This window comes from Vidua chalybeata, chromosome Z (assembly GCF_026979565.1).
Source record: "Vidua chalybeata isolate OUT-0048 chromosome Z, bVidCha1 merged haplotype, whole genome shotgun sequence".
In the NCBI taxonomy this organism is placed as follows: domain Eukaryota; kingdom Metazoa; phylum Chordata; class Aves; order Passeriformes; family Viduidae; genus Vidua; species Vidua chalybeata.
The window spans coordinates 38610999-38626981 of NC_071570.1; the positions used below are offsets into that span (position 1 = coordinate 38610999).

General features: G+C 38.2%; 1 protein-coding gene across 1 annotated transcript in view; it reads right to left on the reverse strand.

Moving 5' to 3' along the window:
- Positions 1–5881: 5881 nt before the first annotated feature.
- Positions 5882–15983, reverse strand: part of WDR70 (WD repeat domain 70) — a 129834-nt gene continuing 119732 nt past the window's right edge. Inside the window, exons 17-18 of the mRNA XM_053931981.1 lie at positions 15511–15673; positions 5882–7717 (exon numbers count right to left, since the gene is read on the reverse strand). Of these exons, the coding sequence (XP_053787956.1) occupies positions 7633–7717; positions 15511–15673 (248 nt within the window). The 3' untranslated portion in view covers positions 5882–7632. The remainder of the gene's footprint in view (positions 7718–15510; positions 15674–15983) is intronic.

Genomic DNA, 15983 nt, shown 5'->3' on the forward strand with positions numbered 1-15983 from the left:
TAATTAAGGGTAATTAAGGGTACAAGCTTTTTAGAAGAGACAGGTTGGGAAGGAGGAGCAAGGATGTTGCCCTCTATATCAAGGAAGGGATAAGTTGTGAAGAGCTGTGTTTGGGAAACATCCATGGACAGGTTGAGTGTCTGTGGCTAAAAAAAAAGGACAGGACCAAGAAATGATACCTGGTGGTAGAGGTTACTACAGGCTGATCAGGAGAAGCCTACTGATGAGGCCTTGGTTTGGCTGCAGGGCACATCATCCTCACCACTTCTCATCCTGATGGGAGGGTCCAACCACCCAGACTGCTGGGAGAGCAATACAGCCAGCTGTAAGCAATCCAGCACACTCCTGGAGTGTGCAGAGGACAACTTCCTGGTCTAGGTATTGGCCAGACCAAACGAGGAGAAGCATGGCTGGGCCTGGTGCTCACTGATGTGGATGAGCTCATTTGAGGGATTAAGTCTGGATGCAGCCTGGGCTGTAGTGACCGTGCCCTGGTGAAATTTGTGATCACGTGGAGCGTGGGCATGGCAAGGAGAATGGTCAGGATCCTGAAGATTGGAAAACTTTGACCTGTTTAAGGGGTTGGTGAATGAGATCCCTTGGGAAACTATCCTTAAAGACAAGGGGGCTGACCTGGGCTGGCAGCACGTTAAGGTCACTTTTCTTAGAGCACAGGAGCTCACCATCACAATATGTAGAAAATCTTGCCAGGCAGGCAAGAAAATGGCATGGCTGAGCAAAGATCTGCTCCTCAAACTGAGAAGAAAGAAGAAAACACAGAGCTAGTGGAGGAGGGAGAGGTGACTTGGAGGCTGGGATATGGTTCAGATGTGTAGGGACAGCATGGAACTGGGCTTGGAAAGGGATGCAAAGAATAACAAGAAGGAATTCTCTAAGGACATAAGTCAGAAGAGACAGGCCAAAGAAATTGTACCCCTGCTGGTAAGCAAGAAGAATGAACTGGTAACAACTGATAAAGAGAAGGCTGAGGTGCTCAGTGAGTTCTTTGCCCAAGTCTTCACTGTGAAGTTCAGCACAAAGAACAAAACTCAGAAGAATAATACATAACGACTAGATGGTGAATTGACTGGGCAGCAGCTCTGCAGTGGGGGTTCTGGACTTAGCTGGATTAGGACCTATAAGGCAGGGGGTTGTGACATTTGCAATATAAGGCTTAAACCAGCTGGATAGTGAAAACTTTTTACAGAAAACTCCATAGGTGCCTCTCTGCACAAACTGGAACAAAGTTTCAGTTTTGACCTTGCTAGGAGCAGGATCGACACTGATAGTTTTCACAACATTCAACTGCAGTATGGGTTACATGTGCAAGAAATAGGGTCAGAAATGTGACACTCAATTTTGAAGGTACTTGCTTTGTACAACCTCCAGAGAAGACCCCCAGTGACCACCCTACCACCACAAAGAAGCCCAGGACAGTGAAGGACCAAAGGCACTGGATTCACAGTAGTGACCATCTTCTGCTTGCACTATTTCTCTTCTTCCCTATACACTTAAATGTTACCAAATAAAGTCAGTGTTGTTGAATAGGCATTTGGTCTTGTTTGCACTTTAAAACTGAACAGGTCCTGAACACAAATCTGTTCGGCCAAACTGCAAACTGAAAAAAAAAAAAAAAAAAAAAAAAAAAAAAAAAAAAAAAAAGTAACTGTAATGAGACATGCAAACATTTTCCCCATTTACTTAGTACTGCTAAAAAGGAAGCTTAATTTAAAACACTGAATAAATTGTGGGCAGTGCATTTCAGGAAATACGGTCAATCAGAACAAGGCAGAGAAAAGTAAGTAACTGATGATAGGCCAGGAAACATAAATCATAAAGTAAAACTGAAAGAATAAGAGAGGACATGAAAAGATAATAAAATTCAAACATAATAAAAAGCTGTGGCAAAGAGGAACATCATAAACTGCAGTCAGTGACTGCTGGGAACAGGATAGGAAATAATGGTCTTAAATTGTTGCAAGAATGTTTTTCTTAGAGACAATGAAAAATTTCCTAGTGCTAAGAATGAAGCACTGGAACAGATTGCTTAGGGTTATCATGGCAGCAATTAAAGGTCCAGTAAACATGTAGTACACATCTTGTTCAGGTATAGATGATTTGAGTTAAGGATGGACTACAGAACTTCTCAAGGACCCTTCTAGCCCTTGTTTTTCTACTGTAGGAATTAATCTGTTGCATCTTCTATTTCATGATAGAACAAGGAAATAGTTCAGCGCTCACTGCAGGAATACTTATTTGACAGAGTAACAAAAACTGCACAAGCCTGACACACAACAGCCTCATGAGACAGCTAAGATAAAAAAAAAAAAAAACAGAGACACATAATGCCTGTGTTCTCTCAATTGTTGTTTTAAGTCCTCTATTACAGAACAACATGAACTGTCTGATCATCAGCCATTTAAAAAAAAAAAAATCACAAACTATTGCCAAAGATGCTCTAGTTGTTTGACACCAAGGTTGTGAAGATTCCAAGAAGCTGATCTAAGACACTGCTGCTGAAGTGGGAGACAATACCTTCGTATGTAGGATGGGAAGCAAATTTCTTCTGCAGTTATATGTTACAGACAACGATCTCACATTTCAGAGCTATCCAGATTGCATGAAGCAATTAGGTGCATAAGTCCCAGTGGATGAAGTGCATATTGAGTGCACATTGTATCCAAAATTGAGTTTAAATGGGATTAGCCAAAAATCCTAGCAGATTTAAAACATGATGTAATAAGATACATCTAGGCTTCAATTCCAGGCAAGCATGAGGACATCTCTGCTAGTTAACTATCCAACTCTTTATTCATGTGCATGCATGAAAGTCTGACAGATGAGAAGAGCCCAGGGATTAACAACAGCGGACAGAACCTCCTGAACTCCCAGACTGCCCATGGTAAGAAGTCAAAACAAACCTGCTGATTTTTAATGGGGTAACTGTGGGACTTCCATTAAATTCCCATTGCTGAGAGACAGGCTAGAAGGACATACAGGCATTTAACATGACAAAAAAACGTAAGACAGATTTTGCAATACTATTGTGACTAACTGACCACATCAAAATTCTTATGATTCAGTATAGTGGTGTCACGCTGTTTCTCCTGGCTCCGGGCAGCTCCGGCGCCTTTCGGCCCCGCCCCCTTCCAGAAGCCAGGCTCGCTGCTTCTCTCCCGCGTGCCGCTGCTGCTGCTCGCCGGTCGGGGCTGCTGGATTCTGTCGCCCGCACAAGGGTCCGAGGCAAAGAGGGAAGGAATTTGTCCAAATCACCCACGAAGGAAAGCGGGAAGGCTTTATTGTCGCGGAGAGCTGCGGCGGGGGGGGGTTGTAACCCGCCCTTTCCGCGCCCACGTGGGGAAATGGCACCGGGGCTGGGGAGACGCGGGATTTTATCAGGGGCAGGGCGAGGTGAGCAGGAACACCCCCCGGCCAATGGGGCAGGCGCTGTGGCAGTGACGTCGACTACAGTGACCAACGGGGACGCGGCAGAGGCGGACACAGAGCCCCGGGGCGAATGGGACCGCAGGATTGGGGTGACCGACACCGAGCTCCAGGGACGGGGCAGGGGGGTGGTCACAGGAGTGGTGGGGGGACACTCCAATGGCAGGCAGCCTTGGAGCAAGTAACCGTGGGGGAGAAACACGAGGGGTGCAGGGGGGTACACAGGACTCGGCTAACTAACATAGATTAGAACCCCTAATCTGAACCCAAACCCGGGATGCAACACAGTATTAAAGGAAGCTACAAATGTCTCAAGCTGGATACCCCTGAAGTCATCAGAGTTCAAATAAACAGGATAAACATCTAACCAAGAGGATGGTGCTTCAGCTCAGCAATGCAGAACACTCCTCAGGGTCCATCAGAGATGGAAGTGATAGGAGAAAGGATCACAGTTTCTTTTCCCATAATACATGATTTTCCACAACACAGAAAATGCATTTGGGAAAAGGAACATGAAATTAGGCATGGATTCATGAGAAAGGAGCCAACAACTGGACTCTCTGGGGACAAATTCACAGTTCTTGCTATCAATCACAAAAACTAGAGACAAAAGTATTGTCTTCAGTAAATTTTAAGTCATAGGAAGTAGATCAGAGAGGAGCTTAAAACAGTCACCAAACAGTTGCAAACAGGCAGAGGAAAGTGCCAGGATTTGTCAATCCTCTCACCTGTTGCAGAAGACTTAAATAATAAGATAGGAAAATAAATAAGGAGGACAGGACAAGACAAAGATCTACAGTTAAATTCAGATCTCTGTAACAGTGGCAGCAACACCAAGGAATAGAAAATGGGGCTGACTGATAGCTGGTGGGCTGCAATGGTCTGGAGGGAAATGCCTTGGCCTGTGAACAGGTAAGAGGTACCTAACAGCTGGTCTACAACTGTCATTAGCACAAAGGGATAAAGACCATAAATTACTATAAAGAAACATCCAGAAGCTGCACAGAAAATCCAGGTTTTGAGAAAGCACCATGGAAGCCTTTCTGCATGCAGTGAGTGTGGTATTGATGCCTTGAGAGGTTACCTAGAACAGAGGCTATTCCTTTAACAGTGTTACAGGAATAAATTAGGTATTTATTATTAAGGCCTTCAAAGGATACCTCTTGGGCAGTACAAGAGCCTGGCTGAGGCTACACCCAAAATGGGACAATGGGTCACGAGTTCACTTTTATAAGTTCTGATCCATTTACATATTGGGGTTAATTGTCCCATTACAGCTTCAGGTTATGCAGTCCTTTCCTGCCAGATTGCTCTCCTCAATTCACTGTTGTTGACACTTTTTGGGCCTGAAGCTGCCCTTGGTTCTTGGGCTGGAAAAGGATTGTTTTGTCTAACAAAACTGTGAAGAGAACTTGCTAACATTTTATGTGAAGTTCAGAGTTATATACTAATGCAGTACAGAATCTGGATAATATGAAACCTAAAACTTAAGACATCAGTACCTCTATAAACAATGCTTCTAAGGAAACAAACAAAATAAACCCACCTTGTTTCAGTAAAGCAGAAACAAACTCCTTTCTGGACTCTGGCCACTTTAACACTAAATACAGACACACAGAGGACCAAAATTATAGCTTGGCAATTGCTAAAAGCTTCGAGAAGCTTATAAGAAAATTAGATTTAAAAAAAATTAATATAATAGAGTTCTCATGTGCCAGTTTGCATCTAGAGTTCCATCTGTCATAGCAAATATTTATTTGTGTTTATATTTTCTATGTTAAAGATGTTTCCCAAGAAATTTCAAAGGCTTGAGTCACAAGTTTACTATTCCAAATACGGTCAAGCAGACTTGACCTTATGAAGAAGACTTCACATCTTCTTTCTGATTAGCTTAACTCTTATTATTGAGCTGTTCAAGATTTAAAATTGTTTTTAAAAATGCATTAAAATGTGCCTTGTTGGTGAACATCCCTGGAAATCCAGTTTAAGGGCTATGCCAAATGAACCAATCCAAGAGTTAAAGTATAAATAAAACTTCAGTTAGTTTTAAATACTTTTAATACATATCTGCACAGGCACTGCTTTAAATTCTAGGCTGCCAGAAAAGTCATTCAAGACAATTACTGCAAGTAACAATGATGAACACTTACAGAAATTTCAACAGAATTTTTGCAGTGTTCACTTACAGAAATAATTCTTTTAATAATTAGGAAACAAGATCTAGCTGATATGAATAACAACATGAAAGGAGAAGTTCCTCTCATTCTCAGAGAACAGCTGCAGCATTTTTCCTCATCTACCTTTCCCTGCAGCTCTGCTCCCTAAGACACACTGCCTCAGTGAACAACTAACAAAGGAAAAGATAAAATGCTAATATTCAGCCTAAAATGAAGAACATACTAATCCTTAAAAATTATTAATTGAGATTTTAGAGAAATTAATTTGAAAATATTTTATTTTGTAGGGCTATAGTTGGATGAAACATGAGACAAAAAAATAGTCTTAAATGAAGCAATGATGTCTTATGGTTTTTTTGTTGCGGGGAGGATCGCATAGGGAAGTCTTTAGCAGGTTTTGTTAACAACTCCTTCTCTCCATCTGAATTTCTTTTTCTCCTTCACTTACTTTCCAACTCATCTACTCAGTCTCTCATTCTACATATTAGAGCTGCAATTTTAAATTAAATACTGATTCACTATTATACACAAGTAAGTATTAAAATAATTTTACAAGGGTCAAAGACAATTTGTCAACTATGTACTGAAGTTCTTCTCTTATCAAAAGACTACAATAGTGAAAGCAGTAGAAACATTTTGTAGTGGGTATTTTATGCCAGTGCTTCTCATTATACCTTTTGAAGTCAGACATAGTTTTCACTTAAGTATAAAAATAATAATTGAAAAAGAATTATAAGCTTGGAAGAGGAAATAACATAATGAAATACTGATGCAGAGCAATGCTTAAAAAAAAGTCTAAGCTCTGCTGACTATCAGGAGCATAGTCTTGAGCTCAGGAAGGTGATTTACAGCTTTGCTAAATATAGTCTTAAAATATGCCTCCAGGTTCTATTCATAAATAAGAAAGCTTGATTGCTTATCATGTCTGTTACTCTCTCCTCTTAGTGGAAATGCAGACTGCTTGTTATATTGTGTATTATTATAATCACAATACTTAGCATATTGTGTATTATTATAATCACAACATAAATGCCTAAAACTAACTTAGGTTCTTTGTTCTTCTCTAAAGGACATTCTTTTTAAAACTGTCCTTCCCTTTATGACACTGCAATTTCCTGTTAAAAAATGAGAATTTTCTGTATTTAGACAAACTACTTTATAAAGAATAGTATCAGTCTTCAGAAAGTGTGAGGCAGGATATACACTATTCAGGCATACAACAAAGTCAATATACACAAAGACCTGGTATTAAATACATAGATCTGCTGTATCCTTAAACTTATCCATACAAACTAACAGTGAATATTTTGCATCAACTTGGCAATAAGCACATTATTTTTATTACACTAAATTATGTAACTGTCCATTGTAATTTCACATTTTTAAAAAAATATAAGCTGTATACAATGCTACTGTAGATACAACACATACTGAAAAGAAACATCATGCAAAGAAGTAGAGACACTAGAAAACACGTTTTCTAAGATTCACACAGAGTGTGAACTGAATTGTAACTCATGTGAACAAAGAAATGAACTAAACTTGAATATTACACAATAACTAATCTAAACTTTGGTGCACTTGTAAAGCAGTAATCTCTTAGCTCTTAACTGGAAAAAATAAAAAAGTCTGAGAAATTGTACCATTTTATTTGGATACTTAAATTCATTGAACATTGTCATGACATGGCTTTTGTAAAGCTGGCAGTAATAAAAAAAACATTTGGCAATATAACAAAATCACTATTTATAAAGAAATATTTTTCACTTAACTCACAAAGCTAAGTAACTGACATACAGGAGTTAATTGCACAATATAAGTAATTCCTTATTACAAAATTCAGATGTGGGATTAAGCCAGTGTAATTCAACAATCCCTTTTTATACTGCAGCAAGTTTTATAAATTGAAGTAATATTTGCTTTCAAATTTTGACCCACTACCCCAAATAAAGAAATAAATGTTTCATCTTGTTTCAAATGCTCCAAAATGATTCTTTAAACAAATTATTTTTCAAATTTTACGTTTTTTCCACTCTGGCTTGTCTGTTTCATCATCTTCTGGTTCCACTTCTGCAAAAACTGTTTTTGGCTGTGTTCTAGAAAACATTAAAAAGATTAAAATAGTGGTCAGACTACAATACTTTATCAGAAACTGAATTAGGCCCTAGAGACCAACAAAATAGATACATATAGACACTTTCAAAAAAAGACCATACTAGGCTTGACTATTTTTTATTTTTGACGATAACCTATCAACTAACCTTCTCAGAACTGAAGAAACCTGCAGCTCACAGAAAAACAAGCACAACAAACACACACATCTTGCAAGTATTATTTCCTCATTAGTTTACAATCAGTATCTGTATATTCCATGAATAAAATTAAGACAGAAGTGAGGAACAAATACATTTAATTCCACGCTAGAAAAGCAGAGCTATTGGCCTCCTCATTCCATGAATTTTTGAAAAGAAGCTTCCATTTTGATACACTATAGAACAACAACAGCCAGTAAGTGAAAACAGAACAGCTAAGCCAGGTTTCTGGCTAAGCTTATGCATGAAAAAACAGCTTCTCCCCCAGAGACTTTATCTAACACTACTGTAACATAAAAAATGCAATGATCTTCATATGAGAACACAGTGTATCTGACAGTCAAGCTCGATGGTATAAAGTCCTCCACTCTTTGCGTGAATTTTAAATACTACTTAAATTTTACAAAAGTAATTACTGATTACTTTCTAAATGAACACAGTATCAAGTATCAATTCAATAAATTGTTTGGACATTCAGCTCCATTGTTTTACACTTTAACAACTGCATGGTCCCCTTTTCCAACTTAATTCTCAGCACAATCACTGCACAGCTGAAACGATCAGATTTCTGATGCTGGTTGTGCTCAACTTCTTAACATGACAAAGTATAAAATGCACCCAAGGCAGTCATCATCTCATTACTATATTAACTAATGTTTTTATATCAGTCTAAGGATGTGAAGCATTATTATAACTGTTATTTGGCAACTCTACAAAATGCATAAACCTTACCAAAATTATGCCTGCCTTATGTAGCACAATAGGCAAAATCCCATGTTGCCTCAAACTTCAAAGAGTAATAGCAAGCCATCAGCTCTTATCGAGCAGGATTCTCCACATGTTAAATATGTGACACAAATAGGTTCAAAATCATCAAAACTGGTCAAAGACAACTCCCCTTACATGCATGATCTTTTTATTGCCCTGCCTGCCCCTCCATCCTCCAAGCTTGGAAGAAAGGATCATGCTGATAATTCCAGAGATGGCCCTACTGAAGAAAGAACTCTGACTGGCATGTGGTCCCTGGGTGCGGCCTGTAGCAGACCTTGCCTCAGATGAGGACCTATACTGTGGAAGGTAGATGAGTCCTTCTGCTGTCCATGGAAAGCATAACTGAGATTAAAAAATATTTTCCAGTTTTAAAATTTTATTATAAAATAATTGCATAAACTCTACTTAACCATTGCTGAAGCAAGAAGTTAGGAAAAAAAAAATAGAAAAGGGAAAAACAATCAACACTGAATCTAAAACAGACACCAGGGATGAAGGCTTTATTGGCTGGATTTTCCTAGCTGCTGAAAAGGAAGAATGTATGGAATTTTTTCTTTTTTTTCCAACAAAGACATACTGACAAAGGTTTATTTAGCCCATTTTAGCAACGTACCCTCCTTTCACCACAATAGATGAAAAGTATCTAAATGTCCTCTAGGATGACCTCAGTATTAAGAGTTTCATTAGTAAAACACAACTAATCAAGTGGAAGCCTAGAAACGTGCAACTGTCATAATTCAGATAAACATGTCCAAGTTAGAGGAATGAATACATTTGTGAAACAAGCAGCAAAACCTAAGTTTTTTCCAGGATAGGAGTGGCACTGAAAAAAGGCACAGACTTCTGAAAACGTAAGTGTGCTACTGAGTACAGGAAAGTTGAGGTAGGGGAAGAAGAAGAAAAAAAGAAACAAAAAAAACCCAAAGAAACAAAAAAAAAAAAAACAACCAACCAAACAAACAAACAAACAAACCACAAACAAACAAACAAACAAACAACAAAAAAAAAAAAAAAAAAAAAAAAAAAAAAAAGAGAGAGAGAGAAACTGTACCATAATCAGTATGCAGCTAAAGCAAAAATATGCAAAGGAAGTCAAGTCTGCTTGCTATCTCACTTTTTAAAATTACCATGAAATAGCTATAGCCTCAGCTGAAATGTAAACTGTTCCACCTCCACAAGCTACATAGCTGTAATTGGGGTACCTAGGGTGATTCATATGCCTGACCATTTGTTATTGCTTTATCAGCAGTGATCATTTAATCTAATTTAAACACAATTTTCTTCTGCTTAGTAACTGCAGTAAATGTAGGAATTTGCTGTATGATTAAAATTCATACAAAAATTATCAAAACAAGTTTTCTTCTATTAAGTATTCTTATTTCTGAGGGCTGTGTTCTTTTTCCCCATCAAATTTCTCCATTTTATTTATACTTGACTTTGGGGGTTGATTTCAGTTTGATAGGAATCTGGCAGATCCTATGGCAGAATACTATGGAGGGCAAAGGGGCCCAAGGAAAGTTGGTTGATATTTGAGGAAATCTCCTCAAAACAGATTACATTTCATCTGCAGAAAGTACAGCCTGGCAGTAGCCTGGCATGAATGCATATGGATCTGACTGTGATAACCACAAACTCCAAAAGGGAAGAACACAAAGGAGGCAAGCTAGGAGGAACAGAGGCATTACATGAACACAGAGGAGCAGAGTTAGGAGAGCCAAAGCTTAGATGGAACTGAAACAGAAAAGAAATGTGAGAGGCAAGAACAAAGGATTTCTACAGCTAAAGTGACAGCCAAAGGAATGTGAAGGAAAATGTGCTTTATTGAGCAGGTAAACCACTAACATAGCACATGGAAAAGGTCAAGACACTCGGTGCTTTTTTCAGCTCCACCTTCCCTGAAAAGGTCTGTCCTCAGGCCTGCAAGCACTCCTACAGTATAGCAGAGTCTTTGGTAGGGACTAAAACATTTCCAACAGGAAGAGGAAGACAGAGTTTGTAGCTCATTGGAAATGTAAAAATCCTTATCACATGCATGGATCCAGAGGTACTGTGGGAACTGACCCTTGTCATTGCAAGGGCACTCTGTCATCACTGAGATGATATGGTGACTGGGAGAGGGTCTCAATGGCTAGAAAAAGTAATCATCATCTTTGTGAGAGGCAAAAGGAGGATTTGGGGAATTACGCAACCTCAGTTTGCAGGAAAGCTATGTAATGAATCCCAGCGGATTCATTACATAGCTTTCTGGCAAACTGAGGTTGCACATTTCCAGATATGTGAAGGACATGAAGGTGACAGGGAACAGCCAGCATGGACTTAGCAAAGGCACACTGTGCCCAGCAACCAAATTGCTTGAACAGGCTGCCCAGACAGGTGTGGGAATTTTCATCCTTGAGGATATTTAACCTTGGTTGAGCAAGCCCCTGAACAACCCAAATCTAACTGGATCTGAGCAGTGAACACACCTTAAGCAGGAGCTTGGACTAGATGACTTCAGGCATTCCCTTCCTACCTAAATTGTTCTATGATCCTGTGTTTGCACATGACTGTCAGCTGAAACCAGTATCTCATACACTGAAAAATGCATTCCTATTGTGGGTATGGTAACAGGCTGCAAACAAAAATGGGAAAACAAACTAGCATGATTTATTTATACTATGTGCTTCTCTTTACTTCAGTGGTTTTCAAGATATTCAGATATGCAGACTTCTAGAAAATTTCCAGGGGCCATGAAGACTGCTTTAGCATCACCATAATCCCTCTGGTTATGGGTTGTTTTTCTTAATTGCTTTTCAGAGATCCAGTAAAAGTAGCTCATTGACATGTGAAGATCATAGACTAGCAGATAAATAATACTGCAGCAGCACAACCAGCTGGAGATGACAACTGCATATCACAACATGTGACTCATGTCAAAGTAACTTCTGAAATTTGTGTTTATATTGCACTGAAACAAAGAAAAAATATTTTCAAGCATGCTTGGAAACCAGAATAATGTCATAAAGGTCACTTCCAGATGGAAAAGTTAAGGTTTTCAGCATCAGGCGCCTTTTTTTGTTCTTTATCCCACCAACCAGCTTGACTCTTTTCTAAATCTCGGGGACTTCCCTAATTTTTGTAAATTAGAAATTTACAAAGTAATATTTAGGATAAATATAACAATGCATGCCAACAAGGCTGCTATTGCAATACATTCTGCTCAGTCCTGATTTTTCATCTAACCATACTTGAGCCATTACATGACTAACACTTCACAGAGTGGCATTGCCCTTGAGAAAAAGTTCAGTGAACACAACACAGCTACAGACTCTTGCTTTAAGTCATTCCCTTTCAACAGTGACAAGCAGCAATGAAAAAGACTGCAAAATAGGGGTAACATCAGTGAAATGAAAGGTATTTTCAGTAACTCCAGTTTACCTTGTTGAGGAGGGAAATTTCACCCTTGCTTTCTCTCTGGTACAGAAGAAAGCTGCATCTGATTAGGCACTCAGCTACAATGCTTAGTAATTCTTGCTGATCCTTCAGAGGGACATCTGAAGTCATTATAGTATATCTCTACAGCTGTGTTAAAACAAACAGCTCACAAAGAATGTAATTTTCAAACATTTACAACCAATGCCTCAAGTTCCCTTCCTGTAGTTCTTTACTTGAAATCTTCAATCTGTCCTTCCTTTCCTTTCACTCCACTGGAATGGCTCTTGCCAAGGACTCTTAACAAGCCTTTTCCTGAGAAATCTCAAGATCTTTTCCTTATCCTCATCCATTATGACTTTTCTGCTGTGTTGATCACATCTTATTTGACGCTTTATTCACAATGGGCTTCTGTGACATGTCATCTCCTCATTCAGCATGTACTTCTTATCACACCCAGTATCCTTTTCAGCAGCATCTGTTTTTCACCCATTCTTTTGTGTCTTGCATACTTCCCCCTCCTTGTTGGCTCAAATGTCAGGGGGAACAGAAAGGTCAAACTAATGATAACAAGCTTAAAATTTTTTTCAAGTGATAAATAATACAAAAGAATATTGAGCTTCAAGAGTAAATCAGACACCTTCAATGCCAAAAAGGAGGATATATTTTTACATAAAATGCATAAACTAACACCAGAAGTCATGTGTTTCTTGGAAATTTTACTAAAGTGAAAATCATAGAATCATAGAATGGATTGGGTTGGAAGGGACCTTAAAGATCATCCAGTTCCAACTCCCCTGCCATGGGCAGGGACATCTTTCACCAGACCAGGCTCAGAGCCCCATCCAGCCTGGCCTTGAACACTGCCAGGAATGATGCATTCACAACTTCTCTGGGCTTTCTCACAACCTGTTCTGTGCCTCACTACATTCTGAGTAAAGAATTTCTTCGTAACATCTAATCTAAATCTCTCTTCTTTTAGTTTAAAACCATTTCCCCTTGTCCAGTCATCAACCCCGCTATGCAAAGAAGTCACTCTCCCTCATATACAATTATAAAAAAGCATTAAATCTGTTAACTGATTGAGAATGATGTAGCCACTATGGATCAAGAACAGACAAATTAATCCAGTCATCATATTCCAAGTTATGAACACTGATTAACCAGAAAAGAGCATTTCTTAATCTTTTCAGTCTAAATTTATTTAATAACTACCACTGGAGAAAATGAAGTAACTATAGTTTCCTTACACATTTTCTGAAGAAGGAGAGTGAAAACTTTATGTACATAGACAGCACAGGACCAAATGCCTTGTCAAACAAAAGATATATCAAGTGGATAGTTTTATACCATGTTTATACATATAAGGAATGTGGAAAAACTGGTAGCAGAAGAATGAAGTAGTAAAAGAATAAACACTATTTTAAAAAATGAAATATACTGGATGGATGGTTTTTAGGTCTTAAGACAGTATATGATTTTTAAAATGTACCAGAATGTCACCTTTCCTAAATCTATAGTGTAACTTATGCTATAGCTAAAGCATCTGTCCAGTACACAAACCAGGAGTTAGGATAATTTGTATCTGCAGGATACACTGTACTGCAGGATAATTTGGATCAATTACTTGCAATTTGCATATTTTATTAAATATAAGTCTATAAGTACATCTGTAAAATGCATTTTATGTACAGGTTAAATATCCATGCTCTGTAAAATCAGATGTAGGATATAATTATAATAGCATATATTATTGTATTATATATATTATAATAGTACAGCTTTATCTGGCTGTTAATATAGTTCTGAATTTCTGAAAACTAAGAACATGACACAATCAAGTTTCTGCATTTCACTGTCTTAGATATTATTAATATTAATAGTGTTGTGTATTGTTATTATTATTATGCTATTGTTGTTATTGTTAATAATGTTATTATTGTTTGGGAGTTTTTTTATGCTCTTTGCAGAGAGTATATCTGAAATTGAAGCTTTTGAAGCAAGAATAATGGCTTGAGGCTCTCATCCTCACCAGGATGAGATTTATCAGCTGACAAAGCCATCAAGGCAGTGTGCTGCTGGCTGCAGTCCAATTCCCCCACATTCACATCACCGTCTGGTGTGTAAGTTAATAGCAGTCTGCATCCTGCCCGCTTCTCAGCCAGCTCTCCTCTTCCTCTGCAGCCACATCTTTAACAAGGAACTGTAATGAGATCTGGCCACCTGACACAGTAAGCCTCCTCTAACACAGCTTTGTTTTAAAACTTTCATGTCTACTACATTGCAGGTGTTGGGGATGAAACTTAATATACAATCAATGAAGTTAGTAAGCCAAAAATATGCTGACGTATCTATCTACCTGATGGAATGTGTGGTTGTATTTACTTTTGAGGATGGAATCGTCAAATAAAACCGGATGCCTACACATACCGAATATATTTTCTCTCTCACAATCAAATAATTAAAAATCAATATTTAACATATTCATTACAACAATTGCTACAGAATTAGGCTTTCAAATATCCCATCTGTGGTACTGAGAGTGATACTCTATAATGCATTGGTTTGATGTATAACACCAAATGCCATATATATCAATTATCAGTGTGTCATACTTATTAGTTACCTGCTCAAAGCCAGGCTGGGTCACTGACATTCTCAAGCTGCTTTAGAACTGCTATTTAGTTATCTTTGTGAACATGTGGGTCAAGTCAGAAAACAAATGTCATCATCTGAAAGCTGTGATTCTGTAGGGTTACCAAGGTTTTACCACAAAAACCTTGAAAAGGCTCTTTAAGTTATGTAACACCTGAAAACTTATTTCTTTATGTTGAATTTTTGGTAGGAGATTCTATCAGCTTTTAATTTTTACCAGCTGCAATTTTTAATATTGCTGTACATTTAAAACCAAGTTAATTCAGGCAGTTACTTGAGTGCTCATGTAAAAAAAATTCAGATAAAAATTTATGACAGTTGAGAAATCATCCTGTCGTAACACCACATAAATATTTTGAAGGCTTAATCTAAGAATCAGTCAGAACTAGAGAGTGTTCTAGAGGGTACAATGGGATATATCCCAATATATCAATGGGACAGTACCCTATTAAAAGGTATATTGCAGTTTAAGACACTGATTTAGAGAAGATTCTAAACTCAAATCAACTTTGAAGGCATTAAAATAACTTCGAACACTGGCAGCTACATTTTAGAAGTCGAAATATGAAACTTCAACAATTTAGCCTCCTGGAAACTCCTATCTTTATAAAAGAGTATATTCTTTACGTATTTGTGGCACCGATCCAAAAAAGGCAAAGTATAGCATAAAAAACATCTATTTTAACTAAACTCTTACTGGCCTCTAGAAGTATTCCTTGTATTCTTAATTGTTTCCTTACTTAGCGTATGCTGGAGCCACCCAGTATGGATTTTCCTCCGCTTCCTTTGCATGTCGTAAAATGGCCTCTCGAGGATTGCTGTCATCTGTCTTGTCCAGGGCAATGTTCTTGACTATATATGATGACAGGGTGACCCCATGAGTCCCAACACGACCACCACGACCTATGGCACGAAGACAAAAATATTTAAGAAATATGCAGAGCCTGCACCGGTGACCTGATACAAAAAGATTATTTAAAATGCTATAGGAAGGGTTTAACTTAGGGCTGCATTCAGGTGGGTGTTTACTGATAATATAACTCAAAGTAAGCCATTGTAATTACTAATTTTTTGCAGGCAAGCACTCCAATGAGACATCAATGAGACACTGCCCATACATCTATGGAGTAGAGTCACCCCCAAAAAAACACAAATCCAAATGAGTGTAGAACCAAAGCATGATGAACAACAGTTCAAAATGTTTATGCCTAGA